The 17,938-nt window shown below is 41.7% G+C and overlaps 2 protein-coding genes across 19 annotated transcripts in view; one reads left to right on the top strand and one right to left on the bottom strand.

Annotated features, from left to right (window-relative positions):
* The window catches only part of TGFB3 (transforming growth factor beta 3), a 28,551-nt gene extending 22,832 nt beyond the window's left edge, over window positions 1–5,719 (top strand). For both annotated transcript variants that reach the window (XM_006184461.3, XM_014559072.2), the window contains exons 6-8: window positions 1,075–1,243; window positions 3,421–3,574; window positions 4,496–5,719. In XM_006184461.3, coding sequence (XP_006184523.1) covers window positions 1,075–1,243; window positions 3,421–3,574; window positions 4,496–4,654 — 482 coding nt within the window. In that variant the 3' untranslated portion in view covers window positions 4,655–5,719. The remainder of the gene's footprint in view (window positions 1–1,074; window positions 1,244–3,420; window positions 3,575–4,495) is intronic.
* Window positions 5,720–8,421: 2,702 nt separating this feature from the next.
* Window positions 8,422–17,938, bottom strand: part of TTLL5 (tubulin tyrosine ligase like 5) — a 254,847-nt gene continuing 245,330 nt past the window's right edge. For all 17 annotated transcript variants that reach the window (XM_032482399.1, XM_032482401.1, XM_032482408.1 and 14 more), the window contains one exon: window positions 8,422–9,065. In XM_032482399.1, the coding sequence (XP_032338290.1) occupies window positions 9,043–9,065 (23 nt within the window). In that variant the 3' untranslated portion in view covers window positions 8,422–9,042. The remainder of the gene's footprint in view (window positions 9,066–17,938) is intronic.

Genomic DNA, 17,938 nt, shown 5'->3' with positions numbered 1-17,938 from the left:
GGTAGGCACACCTGACGCCAGGTAGTTTGTCAAGGTCAAACCAACCAAAGCAAAGCCTGGGGTCAGAGGCATGTCTGGAAAAAGATGCAGGTCTCTCTTGCCTCCCAGCCCTCGGCAGTCTTTTGACCCTTCATGGGCTTTATTTCAGAGCCTAATTGTTTTTACAGCCAAAGCATTTGACGTCCTAATCCCAGAACCTCAGAACGCAAAAGACCTTTGGAGTCCGTACCTACAGGCCGGGTTAGGGTGAAATTCTCCCACGTCAGTAGGCAGTTATCTTATTCATGAAGATTTTCAGAAAAGGAAATTTGAGATCCAGTTTTCCCGTTTATTCTCTCAGCCTGAGTGCCCCCTGCATGAGGTCCAAGTCCCTCTTGTCATCACGCAAATTCAGCTCCTCATTTTCCTGTCCCTCCCTGGTGGAGGTGGACGATAGCTGGCAGCTGTCTGTCACAGAATAGATCTTCTTTTAGTTGAGACTCCTTCTAATTCAGTTTTCAGTCTCCGTAGATGAAATATCAGGTTTTCCTTCCAGAGTTAGTCATACATTTCATTACCTCATCTGAGTTTTATAGAGAACACAGCTTTGAAACTGTAAGTGCAATGTGATTATTAACAATATTCATTCTTGTTCCTCTGGCTTCCATTCAAACTGTTTTAAACTGTGACACCTTAAATCATAGTCAGGACTTCTGTGCTATCTTGACCAATTCAGACTATAAGAGAAAACTCATGCCCCAAGGTTCTAAGTCTCAGAATCTAAACTGACAAACCAAACGAATCTGTTAGAGCCGCCTAGTGACAGGGACGCCTCATGGATCCCTAAAGGTCCCCTCTGGAAGACGTACGCACAGGAGTCACGAGGGGATCTGACCAGGGGCGTCTTGTGGGTTCCTCTGATACTGGTTCCTCCACCTGGTCTTCCCCTTCCTGCAGTGAGACAGTAGCAGGAAGCTGCATCTCACCTCTGCCTTCCTCACAGACTGCGCCTGAACAGTGATGGGAGGGATGAGAAAGCAGCCTCCCCCTGCCCTCCTTAGACAAGAGAACCATCACCTTCCTCCCTTCCTGCAGGTGTGGACAGTGAGGATGATCCAGGCCGTGGAGATCTGGGGCGACTTAAGAAGAAGAAGGAACACAGCCCTCATCTCATCCTCATGATGATTCCCCCAGACCGGCTGGACAACCCAGGCCAGGGGGGTCAGAGGAAGAAGCGGGCCCTGGACACCAATTACTGCTTCCGGTAAGCCTGGGCCCACTCAGGGTCAGTGGACGTCCAAGACAACCCTGACTGTGCGCTGACCGTGGTTCAGGCCCCAGGAAGCTGTGCCCAACTGAGGGTCCCCGATGCTTTTCACAAACATCTCCAGGAATGAAGATTTAGAATCTCTTACAAATCTCTTTCTGTTTTTCTGGGAACCCCACTGTTTTTCCATAGCCCAGCTCTTTAAGGGCCTGGATGAAGTAAAGGAGGAGGACAGTGTTACTGAAATGGCTTGGATTGGAGAAGTTTGGTTTCTCCATGGTTTTCACGTTTTAAAATGCTTCTAGGGCACGTTTGTGTGGCACGATTAATGCAGAGATTTCTGTTAAAGAAGTGCTCAGTTCCCTATGAAGGATCCAAGGATGCTACTGGATGAGGGAAAATAGGACAGTCTCCACTTGCAGCCAGGAACTTGAGCTAGAGAAATTACAAACTAATTCGGAAATAGTTGGGTAGCCACTGGAAAGAGATTTAAAAAAAAAAAGACAGAGCATCTTCTCTTGTTTAGGAATAGGTTCACTTCCCATTTACAAGGGAGGGGAATTAAAAAAAAGCATACACAGTGATTACTAAAAGGTAGAACATGACCACATCCCTGAGAAGATCCGAAAGATAAAGTGCTTTCAGAATCTGGAGCGAGGAGTTAATTGATGGATGCAAGAAAGGCTTCAGGAGGGTGCGAAATTTGAGCTGAGTCTTCAAGGATGAGTAAGGCCTGGGTATGTAGGGATACGGGAGGAGGAAGCACTTCCAGTAAAGGAAGGAACATGAATGGTTTGGTTTGGCTGGAGAGGAGGATGCCTGAATGGAGCTGGGAAGAAAGAACTGGGAAATCTTTAGATCTAAAACCATGTCTTCTGAGCAACAACTGAATACACTGGGGATGCTGAGCTTCAGGAACAGGAGGTATAGGAAAGGCAGTGTGGTTTCCTCCAAGTGTCTGAAGGCTGCCATGGAGATTTGTTCTGTGTGGTTCTTCCTTCATCAGTTAGGAATGGCTGCTCTTGGCTGCAAATGACAGTGGCTTAAACCACAAGGGATTCCCTGTTCATAAGAAGTGTGTAGGAGCAGGCCCATTGCTGGTCTGGCTGCTTACTTCCAGAGGACACAGGGTTTCTCTCTTCAGTCTGCCGTGCTCAGTATGTTGGCTTTCATCCTCTTGTTTACAGTCACAGTGACTGCTCGAGCTCCAGGCATCTTGTCCATCTCAAGGCAAGAAGAGGAGGGAAGCAGAAGAACCAGCAGCTTTCCTCTTCCCTCTGTGACTTTTATAAAGAATCAGATATCTTTGCCAGAATTTGCCCTCACCCAGTGCATACTTCTCCTTATGTCTGATTGGTCATTGCTGGGTTACATGACCAACCCTACCTGTAAGGGAGGCCAGGAAAACAAGTATGTGTTGTTCCAGACTGTCATGGGTGGTGGCAAGGGTTGGGGGTAGGAATGGCTGTTAAGGAGATAACCGAGAGTGTCTGCTGTGGTTCGTCCGTGGTACCCACAAGAAGCCAGATTTTGGCCAATAGCTGCCTTTGGCAGCAGCGAGTTCTAGATCTCAGCAGATGCTGAAGTGTGGGCTAGATGCCCACTTGGCAAGGGGTATTGCCAAATGGATTTATGCAGGCAACAGAATTAAAGTGGCCTGATAATCACATTTAGGATAATCTAGGATAGGATACGCCTCATTTTGATTCCATGGTCCCTAGATTTAATCTAAGCAGTCCTTTACTCTAGTGTACAGGCTGCAGGAGCTAAGAGTTCATTTCTGGTTGGGTGCATGTTAGGAAAGTCACAATGAAATTGACCCTAACAAAGTTGTGTTGGCTAGTAACATTCAGCGCTTGGTTTTGTGTGGCAGACTTTAAGTCTTTCTTTTGATTTGTGATGTAAAAGGGCAGGGCCACTTTTGCCTTTTTTCCTTTCTTCCTCTATTATCTGTATCTGCCTACTATGTCCTTGGGCTCCTGGTCTTCAGTACAGGAAAATGCCTTTAGAGTTAATACAGCTCAATGCACTTGAACCTGAGATTCCACTGATTAGAGCCACCTCTTAATATGACCAGGAAGGACTCCAAGTGCAAATAGGAGGGCCATTTGTGAAGTTTTTTATATCAGTGATTTCCTTTTAGGGTGACTTTTTATCTTTTTTTGTTGTTGTAGCAATTTGGAGGAGAACTGCTGCGTGCGCCCTCTCTACATTGACTTCCGACAGGATCTGGGCTGGAAATGGGTCCATGAACCTAAGGGCTACTACGCCAACTTCTGCTCAGGCCCCTGCCCATACCTCCGCAGTACAGACACAACCCACAGCTCGGTATGGAGCAAGGTCATGCCACACGGGGCGCTGGGGCTGAGCCAACCAGGCCGCTCGTTAAAAAGAATGCATGAAGGACTTAGTGTTGCATGAGTGGATGATGGTCTGGGATGTGTAAAATCCCCTTGATGAAGGTTCTGATCTTGGCACCAACTCTAGTGGGTCACATTCTGCCCTAACATTTCATCCACAGTTTCAGCCAGACTTTTAATAGGCTTTTGTACTCTGGAAATGAATTAGATGTCATGGGCCACCTCATATGCCAGAGATGCACGTGGCTGGCAAGGGATGTTGGGGCCAAAAGGCTTCTACCATCAGATAAAGAACTCTAATAATTCTAGCCTCCTAAATGTAGAAAAGTTTGGAAAGACGAGGTAAAGTACACAGAAGTAGCTAAACGAAACAAAGGGAAGAGAAGGGAGAGGGAAGTCCACGACTCTGAAACGAGTTTGTCTTTCCTTCAAGGGGAATCCCAGATAGGGCAGTGATCTGTGAAGTACATTTCTTTATAGCCCCTTGTTGCTGCATTCTGTCTGGGGCCCCACACTTTGGCCCTTTAACTAGGAGGCCCAAGGCAACGTTTAGTGAGACCGTTTCTCACCAAAGTGATCAGTTACAGCTAGGAAGACCAATATAGGAGCGTTTTTTCACAGCCAAGAGAATTTTATGATCAATTCAAAGTCCCCAGTAACTGGGATATGCTTAAACTGATAATACACAGATGTGATGTGCTCACCCCGTGTGGATGAATGGCCACCGGTCACTCACCCAAACGATGTTCCGCCAATTCCTCAGAAGTAGCATCAGTGACCAGCTCACCCCTTGCTCAGTCTCTGGAGCAGCCCCCAGACCTCATAGGGTTCCTGGGCCCCCAGCCTGAGGCGTGGCTTTCCAAGCTCTAAATAATGCATCCCTCCCCAGGTGCTGGGGCTGTACAACACCCTGAACCCGGAAGCCTCTGCGTCACCTTGCTGCGTGCCCCAGGACATGGAGCCCCTGACCATCCTGTACTATGTCGGGAGGACCGCCAAGGTGGAGCAGCTCTCTAACATGGTGGTGAAGTCCTGCAAGTGTAGCTGAGGCCCCGCCTGCGACAGAGAGAGGAGGGAGAATGGCGACTGCCGGACTGCCTGCTCCTTGGGAAACACAAAAGCAACAGACCTCACCTCAAGGCCAGGAGCCCACAACCTTCAGCTCCAGGCAAATGGCTGAGACGGAGGTTCCCTTTTGGAACATTTCTCTTTCTTGCTGGCTCTGAGAATCACTGTAGTAAAGAAAGTGTGGGTTTGATTAGGGGAAGTTGAACGCTTCAGAACACACAGATTTTCTGTGACGTGGACAGAGGTGGTGGGGACAGAGGAAGAGGGATGGCAAGTCGACATGTCGCGGGCCCGTGGGATTTGGGATACCTTAGGGAGGAAGAAGGGCAGAGAGTGGCCGGGACAGGGCCAGGCTGGAAGACACGTGGAGCCGAGGTCAGATTTGCTCATCGCTGCCCCACGTCTGCTCTAGGGAACCTGGATTATGTCCTACAAGGCAAGCCTTTTCCTTTAGGCAGTTTCCCAAGACAAAACCCCAGATCTGTATCTCACACTTACCTGGGGATTAAGGACAAATCTGTTAGTTTTGCAAATTGTCCCCTGGATGTTCATTAGCATCAAGAGTCATTACAGGGAGAAAACCCAGGTAACTTCGTTCCCTGGGCCCTCTGGGTACGCTGAACTCAGAAGCAGAGGGTGGGAGTTAACCCTCTCCGGTAGGCCCCCTGAGTTCCTCCTCTCGCCTTCTTCCTCCATCGTGTTTCTCCTTCGACATTTGGCTAGACACCTTCCAGGTCGGGGCGCACAAATCTGGATTTTGGATCTGTGCGGCCTTGGGGCATTATGGGTTTCCCCTCCTGACCCTCAAGACCCTGTGCTCACCTGGTGTTCCTGGAAGCAGGTGCTACAACGTGTGAGGCGTGCGGGGAAGTTGCACACGTGCCACACAATGACTTGGCCCCAGATGCATAGACTGAGGTATAAAGACAAATACAAATATTACTCTCAAAATCTTTGAATAAATAAATATTTTTGGGGAATCTTGGATCATTTCATCTTCTGGAAGATTGTTTCTAAACAATAAAAACCTTATTCTAAGGTGTAAGTCTGACTTGATAAGTATCCTTAATTACCCTCTTTGTAATTCCATGTCCACACCTACTAATCAGAGGTAACTGGACTCTGGGGCCGAGAATCTCAAACATCAAATACATTGCAGACCATGAATCCCCTGGAGAGAGGACACTGCCCTGCCTTTTGCCATCTGAGAGGACTGCACTAGTGTTTGTGTTTCCTTCCTTCTTTCAAAGTATGTTGTTCTCAGGCACACAGAGGCAGTGCAGTGGCTCAGATCTGCAGAAAGTATACAAATGTGACCTCCATTTAACCATGGGCAACATCACTTGGTGTGAACCCTTGCAGGTGGAAATGGTCTGTACATTCACTATAAATTACCAACATCATCATTTTTGAAAATCTCATCTCACCCTCCAAATCAGTTGAGAACTAGAGAAACTGTGGCAAATGCCTTAAGAATATGAGGCTAACGCTGTTCTCAGGTTGAGCCTAGAAGAGCTCGACAGGGACCGCTTTTCAGAGGATGGGCCCCTTGTCAGGGAACTGGGAATGGGAGAGAGCAAGAAAAGCACAATACTATTGTTCTCTTTTGAGGTCATGGATGCCAGAGCAATGCAGAATTAATTCTATTGTGGTGTATATCCACATGAAGCGACCATCTGCAGTGAGTGAGGAACCATCCAGCAGCTCCTGAAAAACATGTTCCTTCACTTTACCACTGGCAAAAAAAAAAAAGTCTATCTGAAGCTGAAATTGCAGGGTGAAGGATGTGTACAATATGTCTGTGCCTCTGTGTGTATGTGTGGCTAGGTGTGCATGTACCTTACTCCTTTTGGACTTTTCCCAAACTGAACTCCTGAGTTTGGTCACCAAGACTTTTTTCCTGCTTTGTCTCTGCCTGGCCAATTCTAAGAGCTTCTCTCTCAGACTTCATCCCATGTGGCACTCCTTTGCTTTCACTGTATTTCAGGCGCTATGTCCCTGCCCTAAAATCATGGCTGGTGGGGTTATGTTCCATCTTACTCAAGGGAGCCAGTGGGTCTGGAGAGGGGATGCAGCATACTTAGCCCCTGAGCTGTGGCCAACGTTATCCCAAATTTCAGTCTATTCACTGATGGCAGCCATTCTCAAATTTCACTGGGCATGAGAATCACCCAAGTGTTTATTTAAAATCTACAAATTCAAGCTGCAGCTTTTGAGAAGTCTTTAGGACTGGAGCAGGGTTCAGCCTGCCTAAAAACTGCATTTTGAAAAGCAGTGCATTACACCTGACATCACTGATCCTCACTTGAGGCTCAACTAAGGAAGAGGGAAAAAATCTTCCTGGCCCTATAATAACCTTCCTTTTTATCCAGCCTCGCAGGACATCACTAGAATGTTGGCCTATGGTTCATCATCATGAATCAAGGCAACAAACAGGGTTTCCTGAAACAGCCCAAAGAAAACAGACCCACTGTGATTCCAAGTGTTTTTTCATTAGAGCTCTATTCTTACCTTAATCAGCTGATACAAACAAGGGCAGGGGTCTGAAATCCAGACTCCTCATTCCACGTCACTTACAGGCAGTACAGAAACTTGAACCATCGTCTGTCCATCTTTAAAAATACACGCTTGTTGTGGGGAAGTATAAGGAGGGACACTGCTGTTGGAAGGAGGATCACGTGATTTGCCTGGTTTATTACCAGGAGAAGTCCAGTGCCAGTAATGATGACACTAAAGCACCTCGGTAAATGAAGGGAGAGACCTGGAGTCTGGTCTGATGCCTGGTCAGCACCTGGTGAACGCAGTAAGAGATCAGCTGGAGGACTCAATTCAACGGTCACCTGGGGCAATTCTGGTCTAAAAGGTCTTTTACTGGGCTTGAACCATCTTATGCTTTTTCTTAAGACCCACATGGCGAGTCTCCCCAAACATCTTATTTCCCAATTCTATACATCAGCAGGAGATTAGGAGGGAATTCTAATTTGCCTCTGAACCAATTTATAACGAAGTTAGCAAACAATTAAGATGGTCCTCAAACTACTAACCAGAAATACCAGGAACATCTGGAATGCATTCTCTCTTCTCTCCTGCAGCTGACAGACTTTACCCCTCACAAATGAACAGTTCTTCACTGAGCTCAAGCCTGCTTTCATTCACTCCAAAGGCAACAGAGCCCCTCTTCTCTCTGCCTTTTGGGTGTCCTTTTTCATTTGGAACTTCCATGCTGAATCTATAGCACCTTGTTGTGGAAACCCCAGAGGCTGGATTCTCACCTAATAATTCCTTGGGGCAGCTAAATATACCTTCAGTGGGTTCTCGCAGCCCACCTGTCAACCGTTCCCCCAGCGGAAGCCAGAGAGAGGATAGGACAGGTGAGGAAGCGAGAGAGCAGAGGTCAAGCAGAAAGCAGCCAGGGGGCCATGCTGCCTCATTCTGATGAACTGTTTAGGTCAATGCTGTGCAACGGGATACAGATTCACGTGCCACCGGAGGGCCTGTCTGCTGTGGTCTGATAAAGGAGGCACTGGCAGCACCAGCTCCCCAGGTGTGGGAGCGGCCCCTCGGGAGCAGCCTGGACCCACCATCTGTTGAAACCAAATATAAGAATAAAACATCACTTTACAGCTCACATTTCTTCACTAAGTTTAAAGAAATTGCCCAGCAATGAAATAAAATGAGAAGTTGGTCCCGTTTGTCTTATTTGTGAATACTGATTGTTGGGAAATTAGTAAATGGAAAAAAAGAAAATAAAAATAGACTTACTTTATTAGTTTTAGAAATCAGTAATTCCAAAGGGTGCCTTTACCATGGCTCATGTGGTCAGCAGCACACCGACTTTCCTCCACTCTCTGGGAGACTTGTGATGTAAGCTCCCCCTTCCCCCTAAACCCTCTGGAAAGGGAAGAACAACTTTGGTAGATACTTTTGTTGGGATTTTAGGCTTGTAGGAGGTAAAGCTTAATACTGCAATCTGGAAAAGAAGAGGAAGCAAAATGCAAATAGCCAAAGAGCCTCTTTTATATCATCTCTGTGCGGTAGCAGGAGAGGGACAGAGGAGACCTAAGCAGGTTGGGGAGGGGGCAGAAGGGGTAAAAGATACACGTGTGCTCTGATGGGGTAATATAATGCATCAGCTGAATGTCCCCACTGCCAAGGTCCATCGAAACCTAGCTGAAATGTTTTCCTGTCGTCTCAGGAAGAGTCTGGATTGGCTGGTAGGCAACAATCTACTGCCACTTCTGCTTGAAGGCATTGGGGACTGAGGCAGCAAAAAAACACTCTGCACCCCTTGCAGTGCTGGTGGATGGCAGTCACGCACCCAGGAGTAGTGGGACTAGTGAATAGGTTCTTCCTCCGCCGGTTTGTGGTTCATCGTTTAGTGTGAGCAGGATCTGAAAAAGAGAGTCAGCCACTAAGTGTCCGAAACGGGTGTGTGGGGGTTTAGTAATTTACAGCATGTTTGGATTAGTTAGCATTGCTGAAGTACAAAGTAGCTGTGGCCCAAATAAATGACGATCACTTTGCAGTAGAAAACTATTCATTTTAACCACCTTTGTTGGAAACTGCTCTAAAACACTTCCATTCTGCTGCCTTTTTTTTTTTTTTTTTTTTTGGCTGTAGTTTTCTTCGCTTTCTCCCTACTCCTCATAAAAACATTTCATCCTTTTTGCTTCTTAAATAGAAGATGCTAAATATATTAACCTTTTCTAGAAACTCAGGGTCAGCATTATTAGCATTCAATATTGAACTGCACAGAAAATCTGCTCTATGTTAGCTCCAGAGTTTGTCTAAATCTTCCCTCCATGTCAGGTTGTCAGAAAATATTCTGCCTTGTACCCCCTGCCCCCATCCACAAAACACACACCTACAGCCCTCCCCCCCAATGTAAGAGAAGGAAAATTACCATTACCCTGAATCCCCTGTGAGACCCTCCCAATTCTTCCCCATTCCCACTACCCTTAACTTTGCATTTAACCTTTCCTTGTTCGCTTTTTAAAAAGTTTATTTAGCTCATATATATATATATGTAAATACTATATTGTTTAGTTTTATGTGGTTCTGAATTTTATAGTGCTATTTTATTATGTGACTATTCTTATATGTGATCTCAGCACACAACTGGAAGGATTTCTTTAGATAGATACTTCGGAGTGGAATTGCTGGGGACATAAATACTTGCATCTTCAACCCTCTAAAAATAATGCCAGATTATTTTCCAAAGCAGTTGCACCACTTCACACCCCCTCTGCCAGCGGATGAGCTCCCCCTCGGCTTCCCCTCCTCTACGGCGGAGAAGTGGTATCGCCTGAGCTTAAAATTTTTGCGAACAGGTGAAGATATGATGGCATCCTACTGTGGTTTCCACTGGGATTCACCTGACTGGGAATGAGGCTGAGCATCTCTTCAGGTATCTAGCACTGAGCACACATTTTTTCCTCTGTGAAATGCCTGGACATGCCTTTTGCCAAGTGAGTTGCTGCTTCTTGATGTTTTTAAATAGCTTTACTGTGATATAATTCCATTCAATTTACCCATTTAATGTGTGCAATTCAGTGGCTTTTAGTATATTCAGAGTTGTGCATCCATCACCACAAGCAAGTCTAGAACTGAAAGAAAACAAAACCCCATCTCTCTTAGCCCTCACCCCCATACAGCTCATCCCCCAGCCCCAGGCAACCATTAATCTATTTTTTGTCTCTATAGATTTGTCTACTGTGGACACCGCATATCAAGTGGAATCATATAATATGTGGTCCTTAATGTCTGGTTTCTTTTCACCTACCATAATTTTTTCAAAGGTCATTCACTAGCAGGCATCACTACTCTATTCCTTTTTTATGGCATTTTGTGTACACACTACATTTTATTTATTCACTCATCATTTGATAGGCATTTGGGCTGCTTCCACCTCTTGGCTATTATTAATAATGCTGCTATCAACATTCATGTAAAAGCTTTATGTTTGGATATATGTTTTAATTTCTGTTGGGTTATATGCATAAGAGTATTCGGAATTGCTGGGTTATATGGTAATTCTAATGGTTTGAGGACCTGCCAAATCATATCTGCAGTGTATTCTCCCAATTTCTCCACATCCTCACCAGCACTTGTTATTTTCTGTCTTTTTGATTATCGCCATCACGGTGGATGGGAAGTGGTATTCTGCTGTGGTTCTGATTTCATTTCCCCAGTGGCTACTGATGTTGAGAATGTTTTCACATGCTTCTTGGCACAGTGTATCTTCTTTGGAGAAATGTCTGTTCAGATCCTGTGCCCATTTAAAAAATCAAGTATCTTTTAAATCACTGGGTTGTAAGACTTCTCTACATATTCTAGACACAAGTCCCTTATCGTATACATGACTTTCAGATGTTTTCTCCCATCCTGTGGGTTGTCATTTCACTTTGACAGTGTCCTTTGAAGCACAAAATTTAAAAATGTTTATGATGTCCAGTTTGTCTTTTTTTTTCTTGTGTTGCTTATACTTTTGATGTCATATCTAAGAAACTACTTACTGATTTTTAAAGTTCCTTGTTTAATATCTGGATACTAATTTTTTGAAGGTATGTTACGAATACCTTCCCAGGCGAAGGTGTTTGTGACTCATCTCTTCACTCTCTGTAGGGTATCTCTTTTTTAAAGAGGATGCTTCATGATTTATGAATTTATAAGGAAAGTCCTACTCAGAGATAAAAGTTAGATTGCATTTAGATACACATTAACAAGGGAACTTTTCAGAAAAATGAGTTTTCAAAAATATTAGGACATCTAGAAAATCCAGGGCAGTCACCATAAAAGTAGATGGTTTCTTTGAAAAACGTTTTAAAAGAAAAAATGTCAAACATACACAAAAACTAGAATAATATAAGACACCTCCATCCTCCCACCCTCTAGCTTTGATAATTATCGATGTCCTATAATTCGTGTTTCATTTCTTTCCCCACGTTTTCTTCCTGGAATACTTCAAAGCAAACCCAAGATAACACATCATTTCACCCATAAATACTTTAGAATGCATCTCTAATAGATAAGGACTTAAGGATAAAAGGAAAACAAAACAAAAACCCCACAAGATCTTTATGGTGTCTTAGACGTTCTTAATTGGAACAAAGTCAAACTGATCAGTTTTCACCTTTCTAGTCTGTATTTTTTCAGTCTAATTGAGGAAATCTTCCCCTTACATTACAGTCATAATATATAGTCTGATAATGTCTTATAGAAGATGGGCACTTTTGCCTTTTATATTTAAGCCTTTAATCCAACCTAAAACTGCATACTTATGAAGCACAGATTTTTCCTTTTTTCCCACACAATAACTAATTGTCCTAGCATTATTTATTTCTTCCTTTAACTGCAATACCTCTCTGACATATACTGTTTCCATATAGAAGACCAGCTTCAGGTTTCTCTATTCTGTGCCAACACCACACTCTCTTAATTACTTTAGCTTGATAATAATCTTGATAATAATTCTTGGTATCTGGTAAGACAAGTCACACATGGCCCTCTTACTCTCATTCTCATTCTTTGGGAGGACAAGGGTTATTCTTGGCCCTTTCCTCTTCAATGTAAATTTTAGACTCAGCTCATCAAATTTAAAAAAATGAACAACTAATACCCTCTCCAATTTATAGATCAATTTTGGGCAGAACTGACAATTTACCAAGCTGATTTTTAATCTATGAACATGTATATCTCTCCATTAATTTGTTTTTTTAATTGACTCTTGATAGGTTTTATAATTTTTAAAATAATAGGTCTTACATATCTTTTGTTAGATTTTTCCCTAGGAATGTTGTATGCTTTAATGATTATAACTTTGATATAATTAAATGATTATAGATCTTTTCTATAATCACATACCCTACGTGTTTGTTGCTAAGGTACAGAAATGTAATTCATTTCGGAAAACTCTTATAAAGCTAGTAATTTATTTGAACATTCATTTTGGGTTTCCAATCAGAATAAATATAAATATATTTACATTATCTGAGAATAAGGACAGACTTGCTCCTTCCTTTCTGATTCTCAGGTCATTTCTTTTCCTTATTCTACTTTACTGACCAGGACTTCCAGTACAACGCTCAACAGAAGTGAAGGGCACCCTTGTCTTGCTCTGCATCTTAAAGGGGATGCTTTCAAAGTTTTCCAACTATTAGAATGATGGTTACTGTCAGTTTTTTTTTGGTAGAGGTATTCTATTATTAGGTTCCCTTCTATTTTTAGTTGGTTAGGAATTTATTTTAAAGTCACAAGGATATTGAATTTTATCAAATGCTCATTCTGTATCCATTGAGAAGAGCATATGATTTTTTTCTCCATAAATCTGTTACTGCAGAAAATTACATTAGTCAATTTTCAAATATTAAATAATACTTGACTCTCTGGGATAGACCTAACTTTATCATGATGTATTGTCTTTTTAACATTGCTGGACTCAGTTTGCTAATGTTCTATTCAGACTTTTTTATATTTATATCCACAATTAAGAAGATCTTAATAATTGTAGAACTTTTGGAGGGGGAACTGTCCTTGTTAGATTTTGATATTAAGATAATAATAAGAGTTAGGGAGTGTTCTCTCTTTTTCTCTACTCTGGAATAGTTTGTAGAAGATTGGCATATCTGATCCTTGGATGTCCAGGAAAACCATAAAAGCCTAGCGTTGCATTTGCAGGAAGATTTTTGTTCTTGATTCAGTTTCCTAATAATTAAATAAGTATTTGGGCTTTATATTTCTTCTTCAGTAAATTTTTATAAGTTAAATACTAAAATTGTATCCATCTCACCAAAGTTTTAAAAATGTATCAGAATAAGGTTATTCATAATATCTTCCTACCAGATGTTTAATCTCCAAAGGGTGTATAATAATGTCCCTATTCGTTTCTCTCAACTGTATGTTTATTTTCTATTTTATTAGTTTCCTCTTTATCTTTATTATCTTTGAACTTATTTTGCTGTTCTTTTTTTAACTTCTTAAGCTAGATACTCAGCACATTAACTTTTAGTCTTTCCTCTTTCTGTACTCTGTGTAAAATTTCCTCTAATATTGTTTTTTTAATATTCCTCAGGTTTTGCTAAATAGTATTTTCTAATTATATCATTTTTTTGGATAATTTTATTAACTCTTTCTTAATTTCTAAACACATAAGGATTTTTCAGTTATCTTTCTGTTACGGCATTGTGATCAGGAAATACGGCCTTTGAAATGTGACTTAAGGTCTAGTACATAGTTTCTGCAAATGGACGTTTGCAAAGAATGTGTTTTATGTACTTAATTTAGAGTGATGTTCTCTATATATCTATTAGATTAAATCTGTTAATTGTGTGCTTCAAGTTTCCTAAAATGTAACTGATTTTCAGACTGCTTGACCTACCAATTACTGAGTTATATTAAAGCATTCCAATATGAAAGTGGATTTTTTCTTTTTTTTATAGTTCTGTTAATTTTTGCCCAATATATATATATTTTTATAAATGTTCATTTTATTCAATTTTAACAATCAGGAAACATACTAGTTAAAATAAGTCAGCAAGAAAGGGGAGAGTATAGTTCAGTGGTAGAGCACATGCTTAGCATGCATGAGGTCCTGGGTTCAATCCCCAGCACCTCCATTATAAATACATACATATGTACATATATACATACATACATACATACATACATACATATCTAATTACCTCCTCCCCCAAGAAAAAACTTTAAAAAAATAAGTCAACAAGTAAAGGTAAAATACTTTCCTGGTGAATCTTTGGAACTTTTAGCCATAATGTACTGACATTCTTTATTTCTGGATACGCTTTTGCCTTAAAATCTATTTTGTCTGATGAATTTAACTACATCCTCCTGGTATACCTTTTTCCAACCTTCTTTTTTCATACTTTTTATATACTTATGTTTTACATAATATCTCTCTTAAACAGCCTAAACGTGGATTTTAAAAAAATCTAGGCTAACAATAGCTCCTTTTCTGGTTGACCATTTCTCCCCATCTCTACTGCTCCCACCTTGCCCCACCTGATGCAGCAGGCAGAGGTCCCATTAAATCCAAAATCAGCTCAGGCACTCCGCTGCCCAGAACTGCCTGATGGCTTAGCAATTCCCTCAGACGGAAAGTGCAAGTCCTTTCCTTGCTCACTGGGTCCTTCATGAGCTGGCTCTTCAGCATCTCCTGAGGCCCGTTGATTCCCACTCGCCACCTCACTCCCTTCCATGCAGCCCCACTGGCCTGCTTGTATTTCCCAAACACAGCAGCTGTGATCCCCTTCAAGGCATGTGCTCATGCTGTTCCTGCTGCCTGGAATTCCCTTCCCTTCATAGCCATCAGCTCATTCCCTCATCTCCTTTGGTCTTTACTCAGATGCACTCTTCCTGACTACTATGTGACTCTCCTCATTCTCGATCTTCTCTCATGGCTTTACTTCTTCCCTAGAACACTCACCACTATCTATTGCACTATTTGTGTTACTTATTTGGTTTGCTGTCCATTTCTCCTATTAGGGATTTTTGGCTGTTTTGTTCACTGCTCTGTGCTATGTGCCCAGTGCCTACAGTAGTGTCCAGCACATCATAGATGCTCAGTAAATATTTGTCCAGTGAATCAGTCTTTGACTTTAACTGGAATATTTAGTCTACTCACATTTTTATAATTACTAATATTTTTATTTCTATGGTCTTAAGTTGTGCTTTCTGTTTGTTCCACCTTTTCTTTTCCTTTTCTTTTTTTTTTTTTAAATGGAGGTACTGGTGATTGAACCCAGGACCTTGTGTATGCTAAGCATGCTCTCTACCACTGAGCTATACACTCCACGCCCTGTTCCACCTTTTCTGTGCTTTCTTTTCCTCCTTATGGATTTATTATTTTTCTCATCTCATTTTCTCTACTACTTCAGAAGTTTTGCATTTCTAATCCTTTAGTAGTTATTCTATTCATTTCCACATCTGTAAATATTAACTATGTAAAGTTGAAGTTAATCAATATTGTCACCTTTTCACTGTACAATATCAAGTAAGACTACTTAAACTCTGATCATACCCCCGCCCTTGATTTAGACGACACTGATGTTGGATATTTTCACTCCCTCTTCACTCCCCTTTCAACCTCACAAGAACATTATCACTTCATAGGTTATGTTTATATTTCCCGATATTTTTATACATTCTTTGCTCATGATTCCTTCCTCCTTGCATCTCAGACCTCATTCTGGTATTACCTTCCTCTGTTTGAAATACATTCTTTAGATTCTTTCCTTTTGTGGAGATTTGCTAGTGACAAATTCTTTGGGGTTTATGTGTTGAAAAGTGTCTTTATTTCATCACCATCCTTGAAAGATATTACAGCTTAAAATACATTCCTGGTTCTGTAATTGCTTTCTTTCATCAATGGCAACATTATGCTCTATTTTGGTTTCCACTACTGCTGTTGAGAAGTATATGCTGTTGATCAAACTGGGATTCCTTTGGTAAGGCTTCTTTTCTCTCTAGCAGCTTTAAATATCTTTCCTTTGTCTTTAATATTCTAAAGTTTTAGTATGGTGTGTCTAGGTGTGGATTTTTTGTGATTCACTGCCATCTGTCTATCTTTCATGAGTTTTGGGAAAATTTTAGCTATTATCTCTTCAAATATTGTTCCTGTCTCATTTTTCTTTCCAGAACTCCAATTAGATATCTATCAGGGCTTCTCACTCAGGTTCCCACCACTTTTTCTCTCTGTGCTGTATTTATTTCAGGTAATTCCTTCACATTCTCATTAAATCACTCTTCCGCTGGGTCTAATCTGCATTTCAGCCCGTCTGTTGATTTTTAAATGTTAACGACTATATTTTTTTCAACTCTGAAAGCGCTACTTAGTTCTTTTTCCAAATCTGCTTGGTCATAATTTTAATATCTTGGTTTTACTCATACTTTTACTCTCTCCTTTAACTTCCCTAAACATATGAGAATTTTTTTAAAAAATTTATCCCTGGTAATTTCAATATCTTAGTCTCTGCAGGCCAAATACTGTTATCTGTTATTTTTGCTGGCTTTTGCTTAAGGTGACTTGTTTCCTTATTTGTTTTATAATTTTAAACTGTGATCTCATAGTTCTTAGAACTTTACCCATGGGGTTATTTGAGATTTGAGTTGAAGGAGATTTTTCCAGAAAAAAAATATGTATTTAATTCTATTGGGTGCCTGGGGCCACTACTAGCTTAGGACCGCCTTAAACTAAATTCTCAGTTTCAAGTTCTTTGGGACACCTAGGGAATATGAATTAAGTCACATTGTGGTTCTGTGGACCTTTACTGCCCTGATGACCCAAGCACTGGGTCACCAGGCAGGAGTGGGGATCGAAGAAGCTCTAGACCAGAATTATGGCAGGTGTAAAGGACAGCAGGCAAATCTCAAGGTGAGAGTCTAACTAGAGACCCTTCACATAAAGATGGACCCCAAAGGACTGTATTCTCCATTGAAAGGTTAACCAAAATAAACCTCCCCTCTCACCTGACCTCCACCCACTCAAGCACTGAAAGGAAATAGCCTGTCTTGAAGCTTGATGCTGAGTGAGATGGAGTAGGGGACTCTCCGCTGCTCATTTATAACCACAAGTTGGCCCTAATGTAAGCTTAGGCATATAGTCCTCCTCACTGCCTCTGTAGCCATGATCACAGCCCAGCTCTTTTCTTTTTAGGACTTTGAAAACCAGCCATTGAAGTTAAGCCATCTTCTTTTTTGCTTTGATGTCCTAGCCTGGAAGTTCTTTCTTGCTTTTTTGGTTAAATGTCTATGGGTCATATTTTCTGTCTATACACTTACTTGGCATTTATCAGAAATAAAGCTACATCTTATTAGATTAGTTCTAAAGTCAGTAAACAATGTAAACAAAAATATCATCTGAATTACTCTTAAAAATCTTAAAGCACCTGTGAAATATATTATACCAGTTTGGCAAGTATTAGAGAGTTCAGCAAACCCAGTTTTTATTCCAGCCTAGCACCAGATTAAAGTAACTGCCTTGTATTACTTTAACATAGCAAATAAAAATATTTTTATACATGACTGACACTGGCCAAGGTGAACTACATCATGAGAGGCACCTAGGGATGGAGAAGGCACAGCAGATGCATTCTCCACGCTCACTTTAAGGCATACATTCTGCCAGCGGAATGGTGGACAGACTTTCCTAAACCACCTAAATCACAGTTTCTTAAGCTTTGTTTTCGGTGCAGGTAGGGTGAGGGGAGGGGACTATGTCTTGCATGCGTCTCTCATTTCCCCCGCTACA

Source organism: Camelus ferus, chromosome 6, assembly GCF_009834535.1.
Source record: "Camelus ferus isolate YT-003-E chromosome 6, BCGSAC_Cfer_1.0, whole genome shotgun sequence".
In the NCBI taxonomy this organism is placed as follows: domain Eukaryota; kingdom Metazoa; phylum Chordata; class Mammalia; order Artiodactyla; family Camelidae; genus Camelus; species Camelus ferus.
This window is presented reverse-complemented; position numbering and strand designations above follow the sequence as displayed.